At 43.8% G+C, this 27,978-nt stretch overlaps 2 protein-coding genes across 4 annotated transcripts in view; one reads left to right on the forward strand and one right to left on the reverse strand.

The window, feature by feature from the left end:
• LOC132567693 (protein FAM163A-like) overlaps window positions 1–13,814 on the forward strand; it is a 111,667-nt gene extending 97,853 nt beyond the window's left edge. Inside the window, exons 2-5 of one of the 2 annotated variants that reach the window (XM_060233369.1) lie at window positions 4,572–4,668; window positions 9,772–9,794; window positions 11,243–11,357; window positions 12,274–13,814. In XM_060233369.1, coding sequence (XP_060089352.1) covers window positions 11,265–11,357; window positions 12,274–12,675 — 495 coding nt within the window. In that variant the 5' untranslated portion in view covers window positions 4,572–4,668; window positions 9,772–9,794; window positions 11,243–11,264 and the 3' untranslated portion in view covers window positions 12,676–13,814. Of the gene's footprint in view, window positions 1–4,559; window positions 4,669–9,771; window positions 9,795–11,242; window positions 11,358–12,273 lie in introns of those variants that run through there. The other variant, XM_060233367.1, reaches the window with a different exon arrangement.
• Window positions 13,815–23,290: 9,476 nt separating this feature from the next.
• The window catches only part of LOC132566960 (ADAMTS-like protein 2), a 32,923-nt gene continuing 28,235 nt past the window's right edge, over window positions 23,291–27,978 (reverse strand). For both annotated transcript variants that reach the window (XM_060232506.1, XM_060232507.1), the window contains exons 17-18: window positions 25,201–25,345; window positions 23,291–23,516 (exon numbers count right to left, since the gene is read on the reverse strand). In XM_060232506.1, the coding sequence (XP_060088489.1) occupies window positions 23,398–23,516; window positions 25,201–25,345 (264 nt within the window). In that variant the 3' untranslated portion in view covers window positions 23,291–23,397. The remainder of the gene's footprint in view (window positions 23,517–25,200; window positions 25,346–27,978) is intronic.

Consider the following 27,978-nt stretch of genomic DNA (forward strand, 5'->3'; position numbering starts at 1 on the left):
GGTGCTACTGGATTCAAATTTAGGATTACATTGCAAGCCAGCTGTGATCTTCAGCTTCCACTGTGCTGGCACATGTTGAAATGAATTTCCGCAACTGTGCTGTAAACTTGCTGTGGAGTTGAGGTGAAAAGATTCAGTAATCAGACAGCATCATAACTGCATGGAATCTTTTTGACAAGTGCTAGAACACAGCAGGCAAAAAAAAATGGACAAAGAAACTAATCAGAACAGTTAGAATTGGCTTATGAGAGTATTCTGTATTAATATACATTCATTGACTGTACACATGTTTGAGGAAGTAGAAGATTGAATACAGTTCTAATGATGTTTTAGACTTCTTTAATTTTCCTGGGTGTTTTTGTATTGTTCAAAGAAAGTTTGTTTAATAGCCACTTGCTTAGTTCTCTGTGAACGTTAAGCATTTCCTCCAAGAAGATGTTATAAGCAAAGGTTTCATAAACTGGAGCAGAGCTGTTTCCCCTCCCTTCTTGGAGGCCATTAATATGCCGCAAATGATTAGCCTCAGTAACTGTGAGTGAATTAGTGGAGTTTGTGTGAGTGGATGGTGCCTTGGTAACTTCTTCTTCTGCAAAGATTAGAATGCATGTGTGTGCCTTTCTTCTTTTATGAAAACGTCAGCTGATTAAAGAATGCTTTTGTTCTCATGCTCTGCTTTGTATTTTTTAGATTCCCAGTGAAGGTCCTCTTGTAATTGCTCATGTAGATTATGTATAATGATATAATAGTGGCTTCATTCTCCATGCTTGTGATATAGTAGCTATTATCCCACATTGGTGAGATTGACTGTGTTTCCAACTTTGGGTTTGGAAATACCTGGAGATTTTGGGGGTGCAGCCTGAGGAGGGTGGAGTTTGGGAAGGGGAAGACATCAGTTTGGGGTAGTAGTTAAGTGTGCGGACTCTTATCTGGGAGAACTGGGTTTGATTCCCCACTCCTCCAAATGCAACTGCTGGAATGGCCTTGGATCAGCCATAGCTCTTGCAGAGCTGTCCTTGAAAGGGCAGCTTCTGTGAGAGCTCTCTCAGCCTCACCTACCTCACAGGGTGTCTGTTGTGGGGGAGGAAGGTAAAGGAGATTGTGAGCCACTCTGAGATTCAGTGGAGGGTGGGATACAAATCCAATGTCATCTTCTTCAGTGGGATATAATACCATACAGTCTACCTTCCAAAGCGGCCATTTTCTCCAAGTGAACTGATCTCTGTCACTTGGAGATTAGTTGTATTGCCAGGGGATCTCTAGCCACCACCTGGTGGTTGGCAACCCTAGGACTGAGCATCTGGAAACACTCCTAATTGCTCACCCCTTTCCCTCCATTACTGCCTAAAGCTGTGAGAAAATGCACTCTTTTCCAGACACAAGACTTTCTGTTGGAGGTCAGACCTAAGAGAAAGTTGGAAGTCTGCTGGAATCTGAAAAAGAAATCAGAAAGAGAGAAGGAAGGGCTTTGCTCTCTCCCCAAAGCTGTTTCTTCTGCAGCCAAACACGCAGGTCACCTCCTCGCTGGAAAGCGAGGATAAGAATAGAACTGCCTTGTGATACCTGGGCTCCGGTTTCTTGAAGGAAGCAGCCTCTTGTACACTTGGAGCTAATTTTGGGACTTCTACTTCACAAGAGAGACAGGGAAAAGTTGCTGTAGCAACCAAAGCCAGGATGGGAGGTGGACATCCTAACTGCTCTTCTCCCTGTCAGCTCCACTACTGTTGATATGAACCAGGACTGGTAAACCGGAAGGAGGATAATTGTGGGGTTGCTGCCAGCCAGCTAAGCAGCTACGGGAATCCAAAATTGTGGTTCTCAGAGATGGAAGGGGGGGCTTACAAGAGTCCCCAAGAGAGCTATAGGGCATAGCAATGCTGCAAGGGTGGCTTTCCCATCCCAGAGGATCCTGGGAGTTGTAGTGCACAGAATTCTGCTAGATAGCTCTTGCTAATATCACAACTTCATTTCCCAGAAATCTTGGGGAGATAGAGCGACCGATCTAGTCTGTAATACAGATATGTCATCAAAAGGATGGTTAGAGATATCACTCTTGTTTTAGTCAATGAGGCTTACTCCTAGGAAAGAGTTGTAATGGCTGCAGCTTCATTTGCTGGTTAGATAGAAGTTGGCCTGATCCTGTAGGTCATGTTAATGTGTTTATGTTGAACTCAAAATTATCTTAGAATAGAATTGGAGTAAAAATGTACTCATGTGCATTAAGTGCTCTTTTATGCTATGGCTGGGGTTTCAATAGCTATTTGATTTTTAAAAAGAGTTTCATGTTTTGTGGTTTTATCATATTTTATTTTGTAAACTACCTTAAGCAAGCTCTCTGAACAGGCAACGTATAAATTTTCCAAAAAAATAAATCACTTCAAATGTTCATGATCCCTTGTTAACATGTTACCAAGCAACATGTTTGCATTCAGCATGATAAGGCGGCCAAGCCTAGCTCTCTGTTTGATGAGTGTTTACCATGATATATATTACATAAGAACATAACAGAAGCTATATTGGATCAGGCCAATGGCTTATCCAGTTCAACACTCTATCACACAGTGGCAAAAAAAAAAAAGTGCCATCAGGAGGTTCACAAGTGGGGCTAGAAGCCCTTCCACTTTGCCCGCCCCCCAAGCACCAAGAATACAGAACATCGCTGCCCCAAACAGAGAGTTCCAACAATATGCTGTGGCTAATAGGCACTGATGGACCTCTGCTCTGTATGTTTATCCAATTCCCTCTTAAAGCTGGCTATGCTTTTTGCCGCCACCACCTACTGTGGCAGTGAATTCCACATGTTAATCACTCTTTGGTACTATTTCCATAAGAACATAAGAGAAGCCATATTGATCAGGCCAATGGCCCATCCAGTCCAACACTCTGTGTCACACAGTGGCCAAAAAAGCCAAGTGCCACCAGGAGGTCCACCAGTGGGGCTAGAAGCCCTCCCACTGTGCCTGCCCCCCAAGCGCCAAGAATACAGAGCATCAGTGCCCCAGGTGAAGAGTTCCGACAATAGGCTGTGACTAATAGCCACTGATGGACCTCTGTTCCATATGCTTATCCAATCGCCTCTTGAAGCTGTCTATACTTGTAGCCGCCACCACTTCCTGTGGCAGTGAATTCCACATGTTAATCACCCTTTGGGTGAAGAAGTACTTCCTTTTATCCGTTCTAACCTGACTGCTCAGCAATACTTTTCAATACTTGTTTGGCACATTTGTACTTTATGTTTTTAGGTGATAGACCTGAGATTTTTCTTTAAAGTGTATCCTGGGTATAATATGTGAAGAAGCTTTCACCTGTCAGATTTTTAAAAGTCTGTTTTATTGAATGACCTGGGGAGAGGTGGGGAGATTATATCAAGTCTGACCAGGCCTCATTTGGGCAGGAGCTCACAGGAGTGGAGCTCCAGAACCTCTGCATTTTATTGTGCTTTCTCCTTCTTACCTCCCCTCTCAAAATAATTGCTTCTGGGCTCCATTGTGCAAACTCATTGTGCAAACTCCTGTGAGAATTTTGCTGAACTCTAAGATTTGACACACTTTCTAATATTTCCCCCCACAAAAAAACGGGGAAATGACCAAAACATATAAAGCAGGCAGATGGAAACCTTCATCATGCCACTGTGTCCACACAGGAGAAAAAAATTTAAAAACTATAATAAGAGTAAGATTTTATTATGACAATCGTAATTCAAGAAGCATTAGGGTAGATGCTGAGCTGATATAATTTAGTACACCTTCTGGTGATGTCAGAGGTGTGTGGCATGTGCACATGAGTTGCGCTAATGAGCTCTGGCGCCTCTTTTTCTACAAAACGACCCCTGAGTCTGACTCTTCATTTGGCTTGATGAATGCAACTCTGAAGAAGGATTTTTCTTCTTGCTATAAAATGTTCACCTGGGTGGCCGAACTCACAGTCTTCCATAGCAGATTTTCCAAGAAGCAGCTAGAAAGGTGGTACGAATGACTCTAGGCATCTCTGATCACATCTGAAGGGGCAAAAACAGAGAAATGCTGTTTTAAAAATGCTAACAGAAGTTGTGCAGGGGCCTGATTCAAATGGGGGTGAAGAGAGGGAGGTTTGACTCATTCCCACACTGCAGTGCTTATGTGTGACTTGGCGGGATGCAGGTTTTAAAGCTGACCAAAAATACACATCCCTGCACATCGGTCTCTGGCTGTCAGTTGGCCTCAGTGACGACTTGATTGTTTTGTGCTTGCCCTCACTGCAAAGAATGTGCACCTTGGATGGTATACTGCAAGACAGAGCTAGCCACCACCTCCAGAAACTTCTCAGAAAAAAAACGGAGTGCAGTGTGATCAGGTAGAGGTTTCTTGGTGAACATGTGGACTAGCACTTGGCATATGTGTGCTAAACCCATCAGGAAGACACTCAGAGCTCTGTTCACTTAGGATTTCCAGTGACAAAACATTCTGGAAATTGTGCCCAAAGCAATTAACAAGCAAAAAAGAGAGAGAGCAAAATGGCTCTTTGGCAGCCCTAGTTTTTGGTCCCTGTGGTAAAATGAGTGCTGAATTTTCCATTTGTGGTTTTCTCCTCCTTAGGGGCAAACTGAGCTCTCGGTGACCATGTGGCGCTTCCGGCATCAGCCTTCACATCTCGGGTCCATGTGACACAAGTGCCGTTTGGGACAGTTTCAGAGTGAGTATTTGGCTCGTTCTGCCGAACCCAGCATAATCCATCAAAATAGCTAACCGTTTTATATAGAGAAGAGAGCATATAAAGCAGACCTTTTACCTGTCAGGGTCAATGTCTCCTCTGACTGGCCTTCCTGGGTCTTAGGCAGAGATGTTTCACATTGATTGTTCTGGTCCTCTTTAACAGGAGTTGCTGGGGATTGAACCTGGGACTTTCATATCTGCACTGGCAGTCCATTCTGAAGTGTCTAATGCAAAGCTTTCTGCTACCCCTTTTATATATTTTATATTTTATTCTCTTTCTATTATGTAATTGTATTGGATTTGTTTTGTTTTTTGCTCTATTGTCTATTTTTATTTTAACTGGAGCTTAACTTGAAGAGCTGCATACCTCTTAATGTTTTGTCAGTTGGATCTGGTTGCTGATCGTAGTAATAAAACTGAACTACCCCTTCACCAAATCCATTTATTGTTATCTTTCCCCTTTGGGGAATGGAATATAAAGCTACTAAAGGTTTTGGGGGAAGTTGGGGTATGAATGAATTAAACAAGGAAAAGGAAAGGTCCCCTGTGCAAGCACCAGTTGTTTCCGACTCTGCGGTGACGTTGCTTTCACAACGTTTTGACGGCAGACTTTTTACAGGATGGTTTGCCATTGCCTTCCCCAGTCTTTTACACTTTCCCCCCAGCAAGCTGGGTACTCATTTTACCCACCTCGGAAGGATGGAAGGCTGAGTCGGCTACCTGAATCCAGCTCCCGCTGGAATCGAACTCAGATCGTGAACAGAGAGTTCAGATCACAGTACTGCTGCTTTACCACCCTGCGCCATGGGGCCACTGAATTAAACAAACAAACAAACAAATAAAGGACCTGCAAAGAAATTAGAACAGGGGTGTCAAACTCATTTGGTAGGAAGGCCAGATCCGACACGAATGGGACTCATGTATGTCATAAAATGTAATGTAAGGGAGGAGAGATATCAACTTTATAAAGGACACAGTACCACCCTAAACAGAGTTATACCCTTTTCAACCCAGTGACTTCCATGGATTTCGAAGGGCATGACTCTGTTCAGGATTGCCTTATGCATTGCTTAGGAATGCCAAATTGGAGCCTTTAGATCAGGGCGCAGCCACTGCAGGGAATGGCTGTTTAAAAATAAAGGATAGTCCTTTGGGGTTCAGAATACCATTGTGCAGGCCTCATTTTGGGCAGGAGCTCACAGGAGTGGAGCTCCAGAACCTCTACATTTTATTGTAGTCTTTTTTTCTTAAAACACCTCCCCCCCCCAAAAAAAACCCCCCTTGCTTCTGGGCTCCATAGTTCAAACCCCCTGTGAGAATTTTGCTAAGCTCTAAGTTTTGACAAACTTTCTTATATTTCCCCCCACAAAACATTCCAAAACATATCAAGCAGACAGATGGGAATCTTCCTCATGCCACTTGTTACGTTCTCAGGGTGCAGGCAGGCAGGAGTCCAAAACCAGTCCAAGGTCAAAGTTCAGGAAGTCAAGCAGGAGCCAAGTCACCAATGCAGAATCACAAACAGAAATCAGAAGTCAGTGTCCAAAAGCCAAAAGGTCAGGGTGCCAAGGAAATCAAGTAGATCAGGATCAGGAAGGGGCATGGATGCAAGCCAGAGAATAGACTTGTTGCTTCCACAAGGTTACCAGGTCCTGGGTGGAAGCTATATGGGAGTCTCAATCAGCCTGCTTCCTGAGTGGCAGTGACTCTGCTAGAACTCAGGGCTGAGAGATCTGAAGCATTGGCATGCCTCATGTCTTCGCTCTGAAAATTCTTTCTGGAGCCTGCTTCGAACTCTTGAGATGGGAGGAGGAGAGCTTGGAGGAGATTGATCGTCAACAGCTGACACTGGTGCCTGGAGAGTGATTGATGGGCCAGCTGCTGTTTGTTCAGCTGAGGAACTGGCTGGCAATTCTTTTAGGTCTGAATGAATGAATGAACTTTATTACAGTCATAGACCAATATTAAAACTATAACACATCATATAAAACCCTCCTAAAATACCTAAGATAGTATAAAATACCCTCCTAAAAAAACATAAAATACAATAAAATACATAAACATTTCCCCACCTATACAATCCAAGATAACTAAAACATAATTGAACCAATTTTAAAATTCAAGTCAGTTCCAATTTATATAAATCCTTTAAATCAGAGTATATAAAAACATTTATAAACTAAAATTCCAAGAGATCATACAAGACATGCAGTTTCTTGTTTCTTAGTATGGAACTTCACAAGATAATGGCAAAATTTGGCTATCTGTCTAGAGATAGTTGGACTTGCATCCACCAAAAGTTTCTCCAAACATGCCTCGTCCGCGTCTGCCATTGGTTTAACTACAAACGGGGAAACAAACCTATCCCTCTGTACCTGGTGGAAAGGGCATCGAAAAAACATATGAGTCATCGACTCCACCTCTCCCATAGCACAAGGACAGCATCGGTCTTCATACGGGACTTTTCTATATTTCCCTTCTAGCACCTTTGAGGGCATGGCTGCGCATCGAGCCAACGTAAAGGCTCTTCTGTGGGCTGGTACCTCCAAATAAAAAAAGTACTTGGCCGTCCTCATAACATATTTGGTCTCAGTAGCTGCTAAAAAAGAGGGGGCCTGTTCTAGATCCCTTTGTCTCTCTATATCGCAGATTCTTTGTTTGATAATACTTTTTGCTTTGGCATAGCTCTGCGCCAAGAGGTTTTCAAGTGAGAATCCTACACTTTCTAAGTTGCTTCTGACCAATTGCAGCCACCTTGGCCTATAGGGGTCTTGAGTTATTAAAGGGAAGAGGCCTTTTTTGTTTTTATGGATCCTTAGCCATTGACATGCCGAAGATAACATAATTCTGGCCTCAATTCTCATTTGCCCAGTTTCTAAACGCAAAAGGGCATTTGACACACCTGGCGGAAGCTGCAAAACGTTACGAAGAAATTTAGATTGCACTTTCTCGAGAGCCTTCAGTTTTTTAGCCGAAATGCCCAGGTTAATACCATAGAGCAATTGTGTTAACACTTTGTATTGGAACAGTTTCAGTGCTGCCGGAACATAGAAGGCCCCCTTAGAGCGAAAAAATCTCAGGATAGCGTACATTGTTTTCTCAGCTTTCTCCACCCTCATATTACAATGTTCAGTATAGGCACCTGTATTCTGAATTACCATTCCCAAATAAGTAAATTTTGTTACTTGTTCTATTTTCTTCCCTTTCATAGTCCAATACCTCTTCTTGGCTTTTTTGCCAAATGCCATCACTTTTGTTTTTTCAAAGTTTATTACCAACCGTTCATTTTCGCAGTACTTAACAAAGCTGTCTAATGCTCTCCGCAACCCAATAGGTGTTCTAGATAACAGTACCACATCGTCTGCATATAGCAGTACTGGAAGATGGCGAAGAGCCAGCTTTGGGGGGTGAAATTTAGTATCAGTCATATGTTCCACCATATCACTGATATAGTAGTTAAATAGGATGGGGGCCAAAAGGCAACCCTGTCTTACACCCTTCTGAGTTTTTATTGGTTCTGTAAGTAATCCCTGCATATTACATCTCACTCTAAGAAATGATTCTTCATGGAGTCCACGAATAAGAAATAGCAGCCTTTTATCAATATTAGAAGCCGCTAGTTTTTGCCACAATCGTTGCCTTGAAATGGAATCAAATGCTGCCTTTAAATCAATAAAAGCAGCATATAGAGCAGTTGTACCTCTGGCAGAGTACTTCCCAATTAGCTGTTGCAATATCAGGCAGTGCTCGATTGTCGACCTTTCTTTCCTAAATCCAGCCTGTTCCAGGGGAATAATTTCTTCTTGTTCCATCCATATTTCTAGTTTTTCTAAAAGATGTCTTGTATAGATCTTACTTATTATATTTAAAAGACTTATGGGCCTATAATTGGCGGGATTATTTCGATTGCCTTTTTTTAGGTCTGTTAACCCTTCCAGCTCCTCCTCGTCAGGGCTCATGACACCACTGTGGCCACACAGGAGAAAGTAATTTTAAAAAGTATGATGGGAGTAAGGCTTTATTATGACTATTATAATTTAAGAAGCATTTTAAGGTAGATGCTGAGCTGTCTGGAGTGTGTGGCATATGCAAATGAATTATGCAAATGAGTTGTGCTAATGTGATCTGGCACCTCTTTTTCTACAAAATGACCCCCTGCCATTGTGGGAAGAGGAAGGGCTTCTGCCCTCCCCCACCCCCGAGCAGTTTGCCACACTGAAATAGTGTTGTTGGGGGAGTGGGTAGTTCTCTGTTTTTGCTGTTCCATGTGAAGTATTCTGTGCGTGTGGAGCAGCAAAAATGGGGAAGTAACTCCCCCACCCTGCACTTGTCCTACTTTGTAAAGTGTTGAATGGGTGCCTGCTTCCTGCTGCTCCTAAGAGATTCCATAGCATAAAAAATGAGAGCTGTTTATGTTGGGAGAGCTGGCATAGTTAGTCCAGTTCCCAGATCTAGTTTTACAGAGTGCATTAATGTGACACACAGAGGAGCATCTTTGCAGCAGCTTGGTCGCAAAGTTACACAGAACCACTTATTCAGTTTATAACTAATAATCAAGGCCAGGGCCTTTTTTGTAGCAAGAACTCCTTTGCATATTAGGCCACACACCCCTGATGCATCCAGTCCTCCTGGAGCTTACAGTATGCCCTGTACGAAGAGCCCTTTAAGCTCTTGGAGGAATGGCTGCTAATAACAGTGACTTTATTATGGAACTACATTCTAGATAGGAAAGGATAGAGACAGGATAGTATACTAGTCTAACTTACTAGGGATGGATGCAGATGATGAGAGGGCGTCTAAATCATGGCGCCATGATGGAGACAGCGTGTCCCCCTTCTTGGTGTGTGTGCAAGGGAAGTGGGAGAGGAGAAATGGAAGGAAGGAGAGGCAGTTTTCCTGAGAGTAGTATTCTACATTTCAAAGGGACAGTGGCAGATGAATAAACACAGGAAGGAAGCTTAATCTATCTAGTTATCTTGACTCTTTTGCCATGCAGTCTTGAGGCTGAGATAGGGGACAGCGCCCAGTCTTTCCCTTCCAACAGTTCTTAACTCTCACCTCTCTTCTGTGCTCTCTCTTGCAGGTCCAACGCACCCTTCACTGAACGTAAGCATTTTTTGTCTTCTGCAGCCTTGAGAAGTCATGGTAAATTGGGGGGGGGGAGGGGGGAGGAGTCAAGATTTTATCAGTACAGGCCAAACTTGGCAATACAAAGAACACAAATCAGGCTGGGATTCCTCCATCCAACTTGCAGTCATGTGTAATGTCAGGGAAGTAAAGATCTTAAGTGCTCTGGGGCCCATTTCAGCTTGGAAGCATGGCACAGGAGAATGAAGGCACTGTTTTCTGCCTGGGCTGTTTTTCTGAGCCAAAGTGGCCATGAGAGGGGCTGTTTGCCTCAAAGCGAGGCACCATGTGCTATAGTCATTGCACATGAGCCCCACAGCAGGGCAAAGAGCACCCGCCATGGTTGTTTCAGTTTGGGGAAATGGTGTGGAAAGGAAGGCTGTCGCCTCTCATCCCTCTGTGCTACTCCCCTGAGCTTATTTGGGCTCCAGAGTGCTTGGGAACTTTAGATCCCCAATATTATGTATGAATCTCAACTCGATTCATGTTATATATTTCATCTGGTTTGGCCTGACACAAGTTTAGAATGTTGTATTTTCTAGGATCTCCCCCCACCCTTTAACTTTCCAAACAAGCAAAACTAAAATCCTTTCTGCAGCATATTACATGCAGCTACCTCCCCTCCCCTCCCTGCCCAAATTAGGTTGGTCAGAGACCTTGGGTAAATTCTTATTTCTCATGATGGTGAACTACTGCCACCTAGTGATTAAGCAAAGAATAGTATGGTTCTAGACTGATTACTCTCAGCATTCCACAGTTAAGGATACATCAGTCTCCAATTTTGACATATTTATTTCCTTCAATATGTTTTCCCCCAGAATTAAACCCAAACAAATGATAACCTAAGCTTATTATTCCTGTTTGATCCTGGAGTCTCTTAAATGTCTTAATTATGCTGTGTGCTAATTTGCTGCCCACCCTTTGTCTATCTTTCTGGTAATTTCCATTTCTTTGTATCTAAAGAAGTGTGCATGCACACAAAACCTTATACTTTGCATGAAGCTTTGTTTGGTCTTCAACATGCTACTGGGCTGAATCTTTATTCATTACCATTTTCAGAACTGAAGGTCAGCTTTAATACTTGTTCTTCCCTCTTTCAGCAATTATGTCAGAACTCAGATAATCTTGCCTATCAAGAAGGAAGCAAACAAGGGTATCCTTACCCTGCAGTCCTCTGATTAAATTTGTGATTTAAAAGCTGGCCCTTGACTGATTCATCAAATGAAGCTTTTGTTTATTGTGTTATGGACTAACTGGGAAAACTAGTAACTCAACTAAGATCTCATTTCTGTGTAATTTAAAAGACTCATTTCAAATAAGAGAGGGGAACCACAGTGGCTGAACTTGGAGACCCAGAACTGTAGCTAGGAGGACCGTGGGTTTCAAAGAACCTTACATTTCACTCACTTCTTTTTGGTCTTTTCTAGAGTTTGATGGAGAATCGGGCGGATGACAGCAGGAACTGTTGTGATCACTGGCGGAATACTAGCAACAGTTATCTTGCTGTGTATTATTGCTGTTCTCTGTTATTGTAGGTTACAGGTAAGGGATTCTTCTGCCAAGGGACTGTTTCCTTCTCCCTCAGAGGGCAGCTGCAGTTCTCGCTGATCCCAGTGGTATCCTTTTAATGGGAGGTCCTTAGCCAAAAGAGACCAAACAATGAAAAGATGGGTGGAGAGACCCCTAACAAGAAGTCCTGCCGATTCATTTGCCTTAGAAGTCTGACTGTATAAAAAGAGCAGGACCAATTTCTCGCTGGTGTTGCTCCACCCCCAAGCTTCTGTTTTCCCCAGTGCAAGTGATTGATTTCCCACCAGTTGTGCCCAGGGCCTTTTTTTTTTTTTTGGCGGAAAAAGCCCAGCAGGAGCTCATTTGCATATTAGGCCACACCCTCTGACACTGAGCCAGCCGGAACTGTGTTCCTGTGCGTTCTTGCTCAAAAAAGCCCTGGTTGTTCCGCAGGCAAGTCTAGTCAACAGGACCTGGAGCAGCCCTACAGTATGTGTCATGTAGTTAGGCTATAACACTAGCCAGCCTTACAAGGTAGTTGCAAAATTACTGGTGTAATGAATAACATTATTGTAGATGAAGCTCTGTGGGCACTCTAAACTCCAAAAAGGTGTTGCCAGGGCTGCTTCCTTTTATTTCTACATAAGGAAAACTTGGGGATGTGTAACATGAGGGTGGCCATCAATGATGGTTTGATGTTACTTACTGAGGGAACCCAGAAGAGATGTCATGCCTCTCTAAAAATTCTAAAGTAACACCATGGAGTTTCCAGGGATTCCTAGAGAGGACTGATGTTAACTGGTGAGTTTTTCCTGCAGTGTGGGTGGGGAACTGGGGAAATTCCCTCCCTTCTTCTAGTGAAGATCTAGCACTGGATCCAAAACCAAAATTATTGTATTCCTAAAATGCACATTTTTGCTGACTGCAGATCCTTTTGCTCTTGCTTTAGTATTATTGCTGCAAGAAAGATGATTCTGATGAAGAGGAAGAGGAGGAGGAAGAGGAGGAAGAGGAGGCTGACTTGCCCCCTCACTCCCACTATGCCATGTGCAACGCTTGCAACTCTCGTATCATGGACGGGCACGGCAACTTCTCCTTTCCACCCCATGAGCTTAACAAGCAGGGCCATCGGAACTATTGCCCAACCTGTTCCCCCTACAGCTCTCCCTTTTACATACGGACCGCTGATATGGTGCGCAATGGAGGCGAGAGGATCACCTACACACCCACGTGCTGCAAGGAAATGGGGCTGCCCATCAAAATGGCGACCCTCCAGAGTTACCCGGTGACCCATCACTGTATCATCCACGAGACCTTTCCAAACCCGAGGGCTTTTAGTACAGAAGTATGATCACTGTTTCTCACAGGGTGCTTCCGTGGGATCCCCTCGAGGTGACGGGGATTTTCAGTTTTGTGGGTTTGCGATGGAAACCTTCCAACGAAAATGAAATGTGAGTCTGAGACCTGACATTGCTCCTGTTGAGGAAGGTTCTTCCTGAAGGAAAAGAAAGGAACTTGGTAACCAGAAGGCTGAACTTGGTTGTTTTGGAGTTGGCAACCGCTGTTGCTGTATCCACTTAAGGGTCTTGTCTAAGGAGGGCTATGTACAGTACAAGCTGACTTGTATTTAAAGACTCTTGCAAACTAGCTCCCCTTCCCCAGCATCTTTGGTGTCTACACTTGGCAAACCCTTCTCGTCACTCTCTCCAAAGCAATACCCACTGACCTCCCATGACGGGTAATGTGAGTTCACACTAAAGTCGGTCAACACACAGTCTCTTGGGACCTGCTATTCTTGGTGATGATGATGGCGTTTGCCAGAAGAATGGCGAAAGCCCTGCTAAACTCACTTCTAGCACTTTTATTCATTGGAAAGTGGACGGAGGGTGGGTGGGGGAACAGGAAGGGAATGGTCCTGTAGTATAAGAATTGCAATGGAATACTCTCATCTGTTTTAGAATGTAAAATAGGGCAGCCATTCTCTGCTTATTCCACACACGTGCACACTGGCATGCACTTGCGAGCACACACGCAAATGAAGATATGCAAAAGTTAAAGGCCAGGGGAGAAAAGCTGGGAGATGAGGGACTAGTGGTGTGACAAGCTGGTTCTGAACAGTGACGGCTCTTCCAATGCAAAAAAAAAAACCAATCTTCCTTAAGAACAAAGTCTTGCAATCTTCCTTAAGAACAAAGAATCTTAAAATATAAAAACTGCACCACAACAAAGAGCTGGAGTTTTATGGGGTTTCTTCCCCCGTCTCCCTTTCCGTCCTGTTCAAAGGCTGCCAAATGATATTACTTCTAAAGAAACTGAGCAAGATGCTCCTATAACCGACTTTTAATTTGCAAGGCTTTATTTGGAAGGTTTTGCATGGTAAAGAATGCCTGAGCAGAAGGGAGTCTTTGTAACGAAATACTGAGTTTGACTGGTTTATTCATTTGTAAGATACTTATTGGCAGTTTTTAAATGAAGAATTCGGGATCGGGAGTGTACTGTAGTGCTTTATGAATTTGGTACGACTTGCAACTTCACCCTTTGCTCATGGCAGGTACTGTACCTTGTATTGGAATAGTTACTGGTGTGATCCTTCAAGGAGTGGGCAAAAGGTCTTTCCATACTAGCTTTGCCCAGAAGGTCTCTCTTTGCCAAATCATCCAGCCAATTTTGGCCTATCTAGTTAAGTAAGCACAAACGGTCCACTTTCCCATTGGATTGGACCTCTTCCTAAATACAAAATGTTACTGATATACCGATTTATATTAATGGGATTCGTTCCTGAGAAAACACGTTATAATCTCAATCTGGTCACAGATCCCAAATAGATTCAGCACACTGGGCAGCCATGGAAATCAGTATTTAATTCTCCCCGCCCCCACTCCAACCCTATTAATTTGAATGGCATTTTAAATTTACTAGAGCTACAATTCTGTGAAGAGTAGCTATGTAAAAATCTCTCTAGACAAACAGTGTATCAGTTGGCAGAATGTCCTGGATTGTCAGTGCCATCCTAAGGTAGGGTTGCCAGCCTCCAGTTGGGGCCTGGAGATCTCCTGCTTTTAAGAAGAAGAAGAAGAAGATATTGGATTTATATCCCGCCCTCCACTCCGAAGAGTCTCAGAGCGGCTCACAATCTCCTTTACCTTCCTCCCCCACAACAGACACCCTGTGAGGTGGGTGGGGCTGGAGAGGGCTCTCACAGCAGCTGCCCTTTCAAGGACAATCTCTGCCAGAGCTATGGCTGACCCAAGGCCATGCTAGCAGGTGCAAGTGGAGGAGTGGGGAATCAAACCCGGTTCTTCCAGTTAAGAGTCCGCACACTTAACCACTACACCAAACTGATTTTCAGCACCCTGGCAGAGATCAGCTCCCCTGGAGAAAATGGCTGCTTTGAAGGGTGGACTGTATGGCATTGTACCATGCTGAGACCCCCCCTCCTCCCTAAACCTCACCCTTTCCTGGCTCCACCCCTCAAAGTCTCCAGATATTTTCCAACACAGACCTGGCAACCCTATCCTAAGAAGAGTTAAATCATTCTGAGCACATTCACTTTAGTGGCCTTAGAAGGATGTAACTCAGCTTAGGATGGTGCTGTGTACCCCTTCCAACTGCTAGTGGAAGATTTCAGGAATATTTAGAGTTGTCAACCTCCAGATGGTGTTTGGTGATTTCCTGGAATTACAACTGATCTCCAGGCGACAGAGATCAGGTCACCTGGAGAAAATGGCCACCTTGGAAGGTGAACTCTGTGGCATTGTACCCCATTGAAGTCCCTCCCTTCTTCAAGCTCCACATCCAAAATCTCCAGATGTTTCCCAACTCACAGCTATCAAGCTTAGGAACATTCCACCATGAAACACAAACTTTCTGGCTTATATAGAACCAGCGATGGATCTTTTTTTTGGGGGGGGGGGGGGCAGATGGGGCACTTGCCCTGGGCACTGCCAGAGTGGGGGCGCCAAATTGGGCATGAAGTCCATTTTATTCTATGAGCCCATAAGATAGAATAGGCCCATAAGGGGGTGTCATTTTTTAAATTTTGGCATCCCTCAAAAACATGTAGATCTGGTCCTGTATAGAACTAACAATTGAGGGAAAAGGCTAGACCACAAATAAATGCTGTCGCACAGAAAGATGCCTTGATCACAGAAAACCTGTTGCATAGGTGTGGCATTTTTTTTTTAATTAGTAGAGCATTCCATTATACAATCCTCTATGTGCAGTCTGAAATCCAGGAGCTGTCTTCAAGCTGTTGGCCTGGTGAACCACTGCTAGTTGTGTGATAATCCTTGTATGTGAATGAAATCTAAGGACTTCCTTATGAGATCTGAGACCTTTTGCACTCCTGTGAGCGAATATACAAGAATTCACAGTTCTTTTCTGTAGCATCTTGTGGTTTCCTAGCTGGGCCTACAAGTCTTTTGAAAAGTGTGGGAATGCAAGATGGCCAGACATGTAATTTGTCTCTGCTTCATGGCTGCTGTTATCCTTACCAAGGCTAACTTGTGTTGTTATATAACGGGGGTGGCCAAACTTGCTTTACGTAAGAGTCACATCAAATAAACATCAGATGTCTGAGAACTGCAGGACGCAAATGTCAGATGTTTGAAAGCCACAGGGAGGGAGGGAGGGAGGGAGGAAGGCAGACAGGTAAATAGATTGGGGGGGGGGGAGGAGGTGGGAAAAGAAAGCTATTTTAACTTTAAATGCATTCTCCAAGCTTCCAGCTGACTTGGCTTGGAGAAATTATTTAAAGAGAGAAATATCTTCTCCAAGATGGTTGATGGTGTGGTGGGGACTCTGAGAGCCACACAATACGTGTGAAAGAGCCAGGTGTGGCTCTCAAGATGCAGTTTGGCCACCCGTTATATATCCTTCCTGCCCTGGCCTAGCAGCAGGGCACTGGGTAGGTAGCATCCTGCTTTTCTTTCTGAATTTGTCTCCATTTGAATGTGGGCCTCCCTTCTCTCAGTGACATTGCTGCCTGGAGGAGAGGAGCAGAAAGGGCAGAGGAGGTTGTTTTTGTCTTTTGTGAGACAGCTGGTGGACATGTAACAAGTCCCCCCTTGTAATTCCTGGCTGAGTTGTCTTGGAACTGGCTGATGGAAGGAAGAGATTGTGTATACCTTATTTGGAAAGACAGAATATCTTGAATGGGCTCTACCTTGGTCTTTGCAAAATATAAGTGAGCACTATGCACAAGTATTATTCAGCATGTAAGCTTTCATGTACTAGAAGCACACTTCATCAGACAAAAGTATGGAATAGCAAGCAGTCCTAAATATAGACAAAGTGGGCAGTGAGTTAGTATGCAGAATTAAAAGAGTCTAGGGTTGCCAAGTCCTCTTCAAGTCCCAGTGGGGGACTTTTGCGTGTGCGCTGAAGTGACGTCACCCGGAAGTGATGTAATCAAAATGGCTGCGTGCATGTGGACTGCTCTAGGTGTTTATTATACCATAGAGCTTTACCTCCCAAATGGCTAAAAGCATCCGGGAAATCCATAGAATTTCCCTGGAAACGCCTAGAGTGCCCCCGCATGCGTGCCACCATTTTTATGACATCACTTCCGGGTGACATCATCGCACCGGTGATGCAGGGGGAGTTTCCTCCTGATGTGAGCTGGCGGGTTGGGAACCTCCCAGGCGGAGGATTCCCCATCTGGACCAGGGGCTTGGCAGCCCTAAAAGAGTCACAAGTTGGGGTCTGGTGTTTGTTAATTTATGTTAACTGGGCTGAAACAATTAAGTTGGAACAGAAGATTGATGTTCCATTCCGTACTTTTCTCAAAGTGTGCTTCTAGCACACAAAAGCTTACATTCCAAATAAAACTTTGTTGGTCTTAAAGGTGCAAATTGACTCTTGCTTTGTTCTACTGCTTGAGACCAACATGGCTGCCCACCTGGATCTATGCACAAGTATGACAGGTTCTTGCTAATGTAATAGAAAAGGGAGCGGATAGCAATTTATCTGACCACGCCTGGGAATGCAATATGAATCTGATGCATAGGTCTATCTGCTGAGAATTCCATACAGCTCAAGAATATGGCAGGTATTCCTTGTAACATTTTGTGACTTGGTGAACTGGAAGCTGGAGGCAGAAAGGCCAGGTGTGGCCCATTGAGGACAATCAGTTGGAGCTCCCTCCCCTTTACTGCTACTCTGGGGACAACCTATATATAAGGTAAGGAATTTAATGACCATGGAATTTGGTGATAATTTTCTTTAGCTCACCGTCTTCCCTTCCCCCTCCCCAAAGTGGCCTTCCTGTACAACTAGTTGCTGACCAGGGATATAGGGAATCAGCAAACTTATTGGAGAAGAATGGCAATTTGCAATATCAGCGAGACTGGCAGAACATATAGGTAACTATTATTAATGTAAGCCTGAGGGTATGCAGGCAGGTATAGGAGTGGTGGGAGTAGACTATAGTTCAATATAGAGCCCTCTTGGTTTTTAATTGCATATTGTCTGAAGGTTTCATGAGAGCAAAAAAGAAAGTACTTTCTTGCTAAGTGTTCCTTTGTAATGTTGAGGCATCTGCTCAAAAGAAATGTGTTGATTTTGCAAACCCAAAAGGTCTATGGACATAAGATCTGTTGGGTTTCCTATACCAAACTAACTTGGGCCATTCTTTATGATTTACAAGCCATCTGAGAACTCTTAGCAGTTCCTGTGTACACTGATTCTGCCCAACATAAATTCCCACGCTGCGTTGCTTTTAAGCGTTTTCCTTGTTCATGTCTGGAGGTATAACTAATAGGTACATGTGAAGGGGTAAAGAGAACCACACTGATTCAGATGCCCTGTTGTTGGCCCCTTTGAATGATTGTTCATTTAAAAAAAACTCTGCCACATTACTAGAATAGTAACCTACTTTCTATATTTTAAATGGGGTTGCCAACTACTGGTTGGAAAATACTTGGAGATTAGGGGAGGGCAGAATTTGGGGAAAGAAGGAAGCTCTGCATGATATAATGCTTCAGAGTCCATCCTTCAAAGCAGACATTTTATCCAGATGAACGAATCTCCAGTGTCTGGAGATCAGTTGTAATTCCTGGAGGTTGGGAATGTTGCAACATTCTGCATTCAGGAAACTTCTTTCTAGTACATTTTCATGTTTTCCTGCTTCCAAGGAACTCAAAGCAGGCACCCCTCTTCATTCATTCCTTTGCTTTAACAGGGGAAACAAAAAGTATCCTATCACCTTCCATCTGAAGTAGGGCTATATTCTACCACTTCTTCCTGCCTTCATTCTATAGGCGGTATCCTCTTGCAAGCAGTGAAAAGAGGCTGAAAATTGTTTCGTACATTGCCTGGAGACCTGTCCACAAGTTTCAGGGAGCACATGTACGATCTGGGTACAGTGTATGTGCAGCTGAATGTGCGATCTAGCCCCACATTATCCAGGTACCGATTCCTACTTTCATTCGTGAAGTCATTGCACTTTGGCTTTTTCTTACAGACACATGTGCATACACATGCAGACTGTATGTGCATTCAGTGTAACTTGTGAACAGGCTGTGGCATGGCATGGGAGCTGTCGGGATGGGGATTCTGCTTTTGTCAATTTGGGACTGTGTGAAGCTCTGGGCTACATGAAAGGTGCCCATTCTGTAGCACACCCTTCACACCAGCACTACCCAGTTTCTAAAGGGCTGGATGCTGGCTTGGGGAAGAAATATGCAGAGTCCAAACTATCATGTAATCTTACTGGCACAGGAAAAAGCCTATGGAGGTCCTGCTGCTGCTGCTGGAACATGAAATCCCATCTTATTTGGTGTGTGTAAGAACAGCTGTTTCACATTTCTGTCTCGTTGGTCTCATTGGGATTTGCTCCCAACTAACTACCTTCTACATTGTGACCAATGGGGTTGAAATGATTAGTATTGAGTTGCAAGTTCAGTTCAGTGGTTTATGACAAATGTGCCGGCGAATATCCGAAGAGCGATGCACTCTTATTTCTCTTCCTTGTTTACATCCGATTTTGTTCCAGTGATGATTGCTGTAGTGATTATTTTTTGCTTCTGTTTTACCCACATGCCTTAATTTAAATTCCATTTGGAAGGAGGCAGTCGCCCCATTATAGAACGCAGATCCATGTGCACAGCCACATGTGAATGCTCATCATACTGCACATCTGGTCCTTAGTGGAGGGCGGTGTCTTCTGAGGCCACTAGCTGCACATCACAAAGTAGAAACAGTTAGGCAGAGAGGCCCTCTGAGTCTGATTGGTAAATGGATCAAATAGCATGTTATGATTTTTGGCAGCTCATCAACTGTGGGGAAATGGAATTTTAAAAATCTTCAGGGGTCCAATTCAGCTTGGGTATCTTTCTGATGCACCATTTTCCTCAGCCAAAATGGCCTTGGGAGAGGAATTCACCCCACTACTCCTCAGGGGCTTTTGGCTCAGGAAGAGGGCACAGGGGAGACAGGAAACCAACCCCATTGCTGAGCTGAATTGGACCCCTATGGATTTTACAAATTCCTCTCTCCGCAATTGCTATATGATGATGAGGAAAACAATTTTTATCCAGGTAAACTGGACCTGAGTTGGCAAATTTTGTAATATGCAGTTTGGATCTTTTACTGGTTGACAAGACTATACAGTTTGAAGCTCAGAAGAAGCACTTTTTAAAACATATGGTTTAATTATATTTGGAACTACTGCTGGATCTTCCAGATTAGTTTCCATCCAACACCAAAGTACTCCTGGGGAAGCTTGATTTCCATTTCCAGTGGTAATTTCAAAAACAAACTGGTAATTTAAGCATGAGTCCAGAATTAGACTCACTATATCAGTCAACTCTATGATATCACAGACATTACACGGCCTACTATAATCATTGTCTATCATGAAATGAAATTTTTTCCCTCAAGGGCAGACTTCTGAAGAGGTAACAAACATCCCACAATGTCTCCTCCATAGCTGCCATCTTCCCAAGCAAAAGTTGACATCACCTGAGGGAGGGACCAGAACATCCCAGCATGTATTGCTCAGCCTTGTGTTGCTCTTTCCTGTTGAAACCACACTAAGTTGTTAAAATGCTGGAGGGCAGTCACTGTAGCTCTTATCTTGATACACCCAAGGTTAAATGCACCAGAAACTGGCTCCCTGCACAAATAACGTACAGGCACGTCTCTCATTTTGTTCCAAGTCAAAGCCGAGACTTCTCAATTCAAGGTGCTGATTGTTCCCTCCTCATCCCTGGAAAGAAACTATTGACAACTGGATCTGTAGCATGGGGGAATGGAGGGCAAAAGGTACATCATCAGATAGGAAGTCATCAGCTGGTCGCTGAAGCACTGTGAACAGAAGAGAAATGCCCGATCTGTTACCATTCTTGTTCTCATCTTTGTACTTCAGACCTGTCATTTGATTTTTAACTTTTTGTTTGTCGCTCAGCTATGGAACCAGATTGGAAGTTATCGAGAAAAAATAAATATGGACTTTGAAATAACTAAATGGCTGTTTGATGCCTTTCGTCATTTTTGTCATGTGAAGTGAACATGCTGCAGTAGGAATGCTATAAATTTTGCACTGAACATATTTAATGATTTAACTCACTTTGTTCGGCTATGATGATCAGACAGGACCTGATCCTTGGGGATGGGGGAACGGGTTTGGCACCAATCTGAATGCCTGCCACATGAATTACACCCATCCCCCCAAACTGTGCATCTGTCAAAATACTGCCAAGCCAAACAGGTTGGCAGCCACTAATATCACTAAGGACTACTTCAACAAACACCAAATGGTAAGCTTTTTAAAATGTCATGTTTGTTATGACTGACTGATACGGTTTGTGATTCACGGCTGCTTCCATGTAAGTTTGCCTCTCAGCTTTCTTCCATCATTCCACCACCATCACCGGAAGACTTTGGAGGTATCTTTTTTTCAATTGCTAATCACTATTGTACTAATGTGATATTGATGTGGTTCTGGTGATCGACTGCCATGTTTCATCTAAGGGTACAGACACTGGAACTAGTGTTCTGGTGATCTACAGCCATGATCTACCAGCTTCTCTGAATTCCCAGCTTTCCTTTTTAAACAATTCTCTAGCTCAAAAACCCCTGCTCTTTAAAGAAGTCTCTTGACCAGGGACGTCGAACTCATTTGTTATGAGGGAGGGATCCGACATAAATGAGATTGTGTCATAAAATGTAATGCCAGGTAGCAGAGATATGAACTTCATAAAGGACACAGATAAACACAATGAAGATTTTTTTAAAAACGTAAAATATACTTAAAGGATTAGCACTCTTGCAATGTTTTGTTTATTTAACAGTTTCTGATAACTGACACCTCTTGCTCTAAATTATTGCATCAAAATATGTGCCATAGCAACTTGAGTATGCTGTTCAGGTGTGTCTGTAAGTTGCAAACCTGCTTTTGATTTATTAACATTCATTACAGAAATCTCATGGTCAATGCTTTGAGCCTAACACCCAGGGGAAAACATGGAATGGCTGGGCATTGCAAGCTTTTGTACACAAGTTCCTTCATGTGCTGGTCAGCCAATGGAGAAAATAGGCACTTTGCTCTGTAGCTCCGGTGCAGTAAAGCAAGCTGTGATGTAGAAGGAAGCAAGAGAGGAAGAAGGAAGCAGATGACAGTGAGTTGCTTGGAGGCCTGATAGGAGCCCTCTGGGGGCCTGATCTGGCCCTTGGGCCACATGTTTGACATCCCTGCTGTTTTTCAAAAACAGCATGTCTGTAGCCCAAAAAAAGATTTTAATTTTTTAAAAAGGCTAGGAATTCAGAGAAGCAATAGCTCATAAGCAAATTGCTGAGTTTAAACAATCTGAAAGAAGCCCTCTGGTGGCATTGTAGGGGCAGGAGAACCTCTTTAAACTCAGTCAGACTGTGTGAGGTATCTGTATGAAAAGTCAGTTGTGCTTGTGCCCCTTGTCTCTCAGTGGGGCTAGAAGTGTTAAAAGAACCCAGTCCAAACTGTTGTAAGAGCAATGGGTAGGTCTGCCCTCCTAGGAACCCCATGTTCACTCCAATCCCACATTTGCCACTGCCACAGCTTTTGGTTTATGGCTTGGCTACTTGCCCAGATTCTTCCACGGACCCATAAATCTCTCCACTTTTGTCGCAAAGCAGGTGTTTATTTCACTCTCTTTATTTGAAAGTGTTAACTTTAAAAAAAAAACAGTAAACTTCTGGAGGAAAGGCTGTTAACCACAGGCAATGTGCTACATCTATTGAAAAGTCCTGTTTCACACAGCTACCCTGTTCCCTGCTTCAACTTTCTTCCAAACACCTTCCTGTGTTTCAAGGTCTAAGCTGGATGCAGCAGTGAGAGAGAAAAGGCATTCTCTGTTCTTAAGCAATAAGGTGGATGTCCTTCACTGTATAGGCCGTGCCACTCATCCTAGCCTCGATGCTTCTTCCGAATACCACAGAAATGATATGGGCTTTGTGTGAAAACAATTTCGTAAGGATTGGCTTTGCAGCATCAGTGCAACAGCACCCCCTGCTGAAACCTCAGGGCCTAGCCTCTTCTGGATCTATGAACTTGTCAAGATATCTCAGACAAGCCATGTTCTCTCACCCTCAGCTCCTTTATCTGCAATATCAAGATGACCTACCTTACAGAGCAATATATGTGAAAGACTATGAATGCTCTGAGGTGCCATATCAAAGCTAATTACCAGTATTCTTCTCCAGAGGTCAGAGTTCACCTTGCTGAGCAGAGGAAATAGGATATGGACATCCACAAGAGACAACCAGAATCACTACAGGAAGATGGTGGTTGAAAGTAGTTCTGAAAACTCAAGAAAAAGGTAGCAGTCCATGATGGGGGTGGGGGAGTAGGAATTGTGCTGTTTCTCTCAGTGTGGCAAAAATGCCTGTGTGAAGCTGGGTTCTGAGGCTGGCTGTGTGCTATGACCTGTTTTGTTCATGAATGCCACCTAACTGATTTGAGTTGCTAGGTAATGTTCTCTGCGTGTGGGGTGGGGCAGGATAGCCCGACACCTTAGCTTCTGATGCAGAATGTGAATTTCAGCCCAAATACATTTATTAGGGTGGTCTGCTCCTTGTTTCTGTCAGGTGGAGGAAATCAGAGTGCCTTACTCCGACAAGATCTACAGCAGGCCTTCCTGTAGTACCAGTGGGAACAGAGCTTCACCTTCAGGACCAGCACACAGTTAGCTGAGGCCTTGTCTTCACAGTCTTCATCTGGAGGAAAACACGACAAGAGATGCAAACTGAGGGCCACAGTGTGACATCATAGAGGCATCCAGGTATATTTATTCACAAGCAAATGCGTGTGTGTGCATTCAGAAAATTGAGAATGTGGGAGAGGGCTGGTAAACTCTGTCCCCTCCCTCCCCTAACCTTGCTGCATGCTGTTCTTTGAAGCATGTTTTTCTCAATCTGGCCACAGTGCTGAAAGATCAGGCAGAAAGAAAAAACCTTTGAGCAACTACTGGTAAGGTAAATAAAAGGAACAGGTAGTGTTTAGCTTCCCTTGCCCACATGCTCTTTTCCTATTAAAAACCAGACTTCCTCACGATGCTCACAAATCATCTGTCAATGCTCTTTCATTTCTCTGCTACTTCTAGAGGCTTTAGGTAGACCATGTCTTTGCAGCCTCCACCCACAATACCTGCAAAATAGGGTTACTATTGACCTACCTTACAGTGTTACCATTATGTTAAAAAAGAATGTTCAAAACCACAAACTGACTACAAATAATAGTAACTACTATTACTATTACTGTTACATGGATGCCTGCTCCCTCTGATCCTTGAAATATTGCAAGATCCCTTGGCCCAGGGATGGCCAAACTTGCTTAATGTAAGAGCCACATAGATTAAATGTCAGATGTTTGACAGCCCAAGATGTGAACATCAGATGTTTGAAAGCCGCAAAACAGGAATGCAGGCAAAGAGATAGGGGAGGGAGAGGTGGCAAGAAAGGAACGTTAACTTTAAATGAATTCTTCGAGATGCTGGCTGGCTTGGCTTGGATAAGTGATTTAAAGCAATAAATGCTTTCTCCAAGCCGGTCGACAGGGTGGGTGAGGACTTTCAGAGCCACACGATATGTGTGAAAGAGCCACATGTGGCTCCCGAGCAGCAGTTTGGCCATCCGTCTTGGCCCAACAGGTGCCGAGATGTCTCACAAGGACACCAACAGGCTTTGGATGATTTTCTTCCAAAGATTTAGCTGCTGATTTTAAAGCAGTTAATAAACTACAGTCTCTCCTACCTTTATAGTTCTCACCTTTTCTCCCAGTTAACCTGCCCCTCACAAGTTCTCTCTTCTGTCTTCCTTTTCCCCTCATTCCTCAGGACCACTCCTTCATCCAACTACACTCTAATCCAAGGGTGGCCAACAGTAGCTCTCCAGATGTTTTTTACCTGCAACTCCCATCAGCCCCAGCCAGCATGGCCAATGGCTGAGGCTGATGGGAGTTGTAGGGAAAAAACATCTGGAGAGCTACTGTTGGCCACCCCTGCTAATCCCTCCACTTTTACATTTTCCCATCCCCTCCACTAGTGCTATCTTTGTATTTTATCTTATGGTTTTCTATGTTTTTATCTACTGTTGTACATCTCCCAGAGCCCTGCAATAGTAGGGATTGGGCGATTCAGAAATTTAACAAATAAAATAATAAATGTCCTTGCTTCTTCTGTCTCCTCCTTTTCTAGGCTCTTCTACCTGCTCTGTTCTGAACAACTCAGCCAATGGCAGCCTTCTGCCTGTCTCTCCTTCTGTGACATAGCAGCAACTCAACCAGTCACTGTTCACCACCACAACCACCACAAAGACCTCTAATGCATGGCCATTAAAATTAGCAATGACACCTTCTTCCTCAAGTTCACAAGAATGTCCCATAGGAAATCCTCTTCTTTACCTGGAGCATCCGTAGGACACAGTTGTAACTGGCAAATCTGCTTCGCTTCAGGCTTAGAAGATGAATCACAGCCATGTCCCAGAGCTTCTCCTTGGTAGCACTTCACCTCTCGGACCCGCAAGCCTGCGCCACAGGTCTTGCTGCACTGTGGAAGGATGAAAAGAAGACCCCTCATGCACTGATCAAATGTTCCATTTAGTGGTCAAGGAGGATGCAGGTTGCAAATGGAAAACTAATGGTGACAGTATATAAAGGGGGAGGGATCCTTGGCAGCCTTCCCATAAAGATGGATGGAATTTTCTTCCCCATTAGACTGTCCAAAGGACCCAGCCTAAGTATCTTTCTTTCTTTCTTTCTTTCTTTCTTTCTTTCTTTCTTTCTTTCTTTCTTTCTTTCTTTCTTTCTTTCTTTCTTTCTTTCTTTCTTTCTTTTCTTTCTCTCTCTCTCTTTCTTTCTCTCTCTCTTTCTCTCTCTCTTTCTCTCTCTCTCTTTCTTTCTTTCTCTCTCTTTCTCTCTCTCTTTCTTTATCTCTCTCTTTCTTTCTTTCTTTCTTTCTTTCTTTCTTTCTTTCTTAGAATCATAGAGTTGGAAAGGACCTCCAGGGTCATCTAGTCCAACGCCCTGCACAATGCAGGAAACCCACAAATACCTACCTCAAATTCACAGGATCTTCATCGCTGTCAGATGGTCATCTAGCCTCTGTTTAAAAACCTCCAAGGAAGGAGAGCCCACCACCTCCCGAGGAAGCCTGTTCCAGTGAGGAATCGCTCTAACAGTCAGGAAGTTCTTCCTAATGTTGAGCCGGAAACTCTTTTGATTTAATTTCAACCCATTGGTTCTGGTCCTACCTTCTGGGGCCACAGAAAGCAATTCTACACCATCCTCTATATGACAGCCCTTCAAGTACTTGAAGATGGTGATCATATCACCTCTCAGCCGCCTCCTCTCCAGGCTAAACATCCCCAGCTCCTTCAACCTTTCCTCATAGGACTTGGTCTCCAGACCCCTCACCATCTTCATCACCTTCCTCTGGACCCGTTCCAGCTTGTCTATATCCTTCTTAAAATGTGGTGCCCAAAATTGAACATAGTACTCCAGGTGAGGTCTTACCAGAGCAGAGTAAAGCGATACAATCACATCATGTGATCTGGGCACTATACTTCTGTTGATACAGTCCAAAATTCATTTGCCTTTTTAGCCACCACATCACACTGTTGACTCATGTTCAGCGTATGATCCACTAAGACCCCTAGATCCTTTCCACACATACTACTGAACATATGAAGTTGCCTTATACTGAATCAGACCCTCGGTCCACCGAAGTCAGTATTGTCTACTCAGATTGGCAGCGGCTCTCCAGGGTCTCAAGCTGAGGTTTTTTTCACACTTACTTGCCTGGACCCTTTTTAGTTGGAGATGCCGGGGACTGAACCTGGGACCTTCTGCTTAACAAACAGATGCTCTACCGCTGAGCTATCCCGTCCCTCCCCAAGCCATCCCGTCCCTTACTGCTAAGACAAGTCTCTCCCATCCTATAACTATGCATGGGATTTTTCCTACCAAATTGCAGAACTTTACATTTATCCCAGTTAAAATTCATTTTATTGGTTTTAGCCCAGTTTTCCAGCCTGTCAAGGTCATCCTGTATCCTGTTTCTGTCTTCTACTGTATTTGCAACCCCTCTCAATTTAGTATCATCTGCAAATTTAATAAGCATTCCCTCTATTCCTTCATCCAAATTGTTTATAAAGATGTTGAACCAAACAGGTCCCAGGACAGGTCCTTGAGGCACTCCACTTGTCACTCCTCTCCAAGAGGATGAGGAACCATTCACAAGCACTCTTTGGGTGAGATCTGTCAACCAGTTACAGATCCACCTAACGGTAACAGGATCCAAACCACATTTTACCAACTTGTCAACAGGGATAGTATGTGGAACCTTATCAAAAGTCTTGCTGAAATCAAGATAAACGACATCTACAGCATTCCCCTGATCCAGCAAGGTAGTCATTTGCTCAAAAAAAGAGATCAGGTTAGTTTGACATGACTTGTTCTTGAGAATCCCATGCTGGCTCTTAGTAATCACATCCATTCTTTCTAAATGTTCCAAGACCGACTGTTTGATGATTTGTTCCAAAACTTTTCCAGGTATAGATGTCAAGCTGACGGGTCGGTAGTTACCCGGATCCTCTTTTTTCCCCTTCTTGAAGATAGGGACAACATTCACCCGCCTCCAATCTTCTGGCACCTCTCCTGTTCTCAAAGAATTCTCAAAAATAATAGCCAGAGGCTCAGAAATTACATTCACAAGCTCTTTTAGAACCCTTGGATGTAGTTCATCTGGCCCTGAGGACTTAGTTTCATTTAAAGAAACTAGGTGTTTATGTACTGCCCCTATGTCGATCCTAGATTGGAACTTCTTCCTTCCTTCCTATGCCTGGAAGCCATGGAGACCTCTGGTGACCCCTACTAGAGCATGGAGGACCACAGAAGTGGCTTAATACAGCCTGCTACTGCCTCCTGCTCCTGGTATTCCAAGGGAGTCTCCCATCCAAGTAATTGCCAGGGTTGGCCCTGCTTAACTTCCAAGATCTGATGAGGTTGAGGTCGCCTGGGCTATCCAGGTTAGGGCATTTTTAGAATGATTTCTGATGAAGGGTTAAGCTGGTATAGCATTATTACATTTAAGCTGGTATAGCATTTAAGCTGGTATAGTGATACATTTTCCATGTATTATATGACTACTTCGGGGTGTGGCTTCAATCATAGCTCAGCAGC

Source organism: Heteronotia binoei, chromosome 2, assembly GCF_032191835.1.
Source record: "Heteronotia binoei isolate CCM8104 ecotype False Entrance Well chromosome 2, APGP_CSIRO_Hbin_v1, whole genome shotgun sequence".
NCBI classification, from domain to species: domain Eukaryota; kingdom Metazoa; phylum Chordata; class Lepidosauria; order Squamata; family Gekkonidae; genus Heteronotia; species Heteronotia binoei.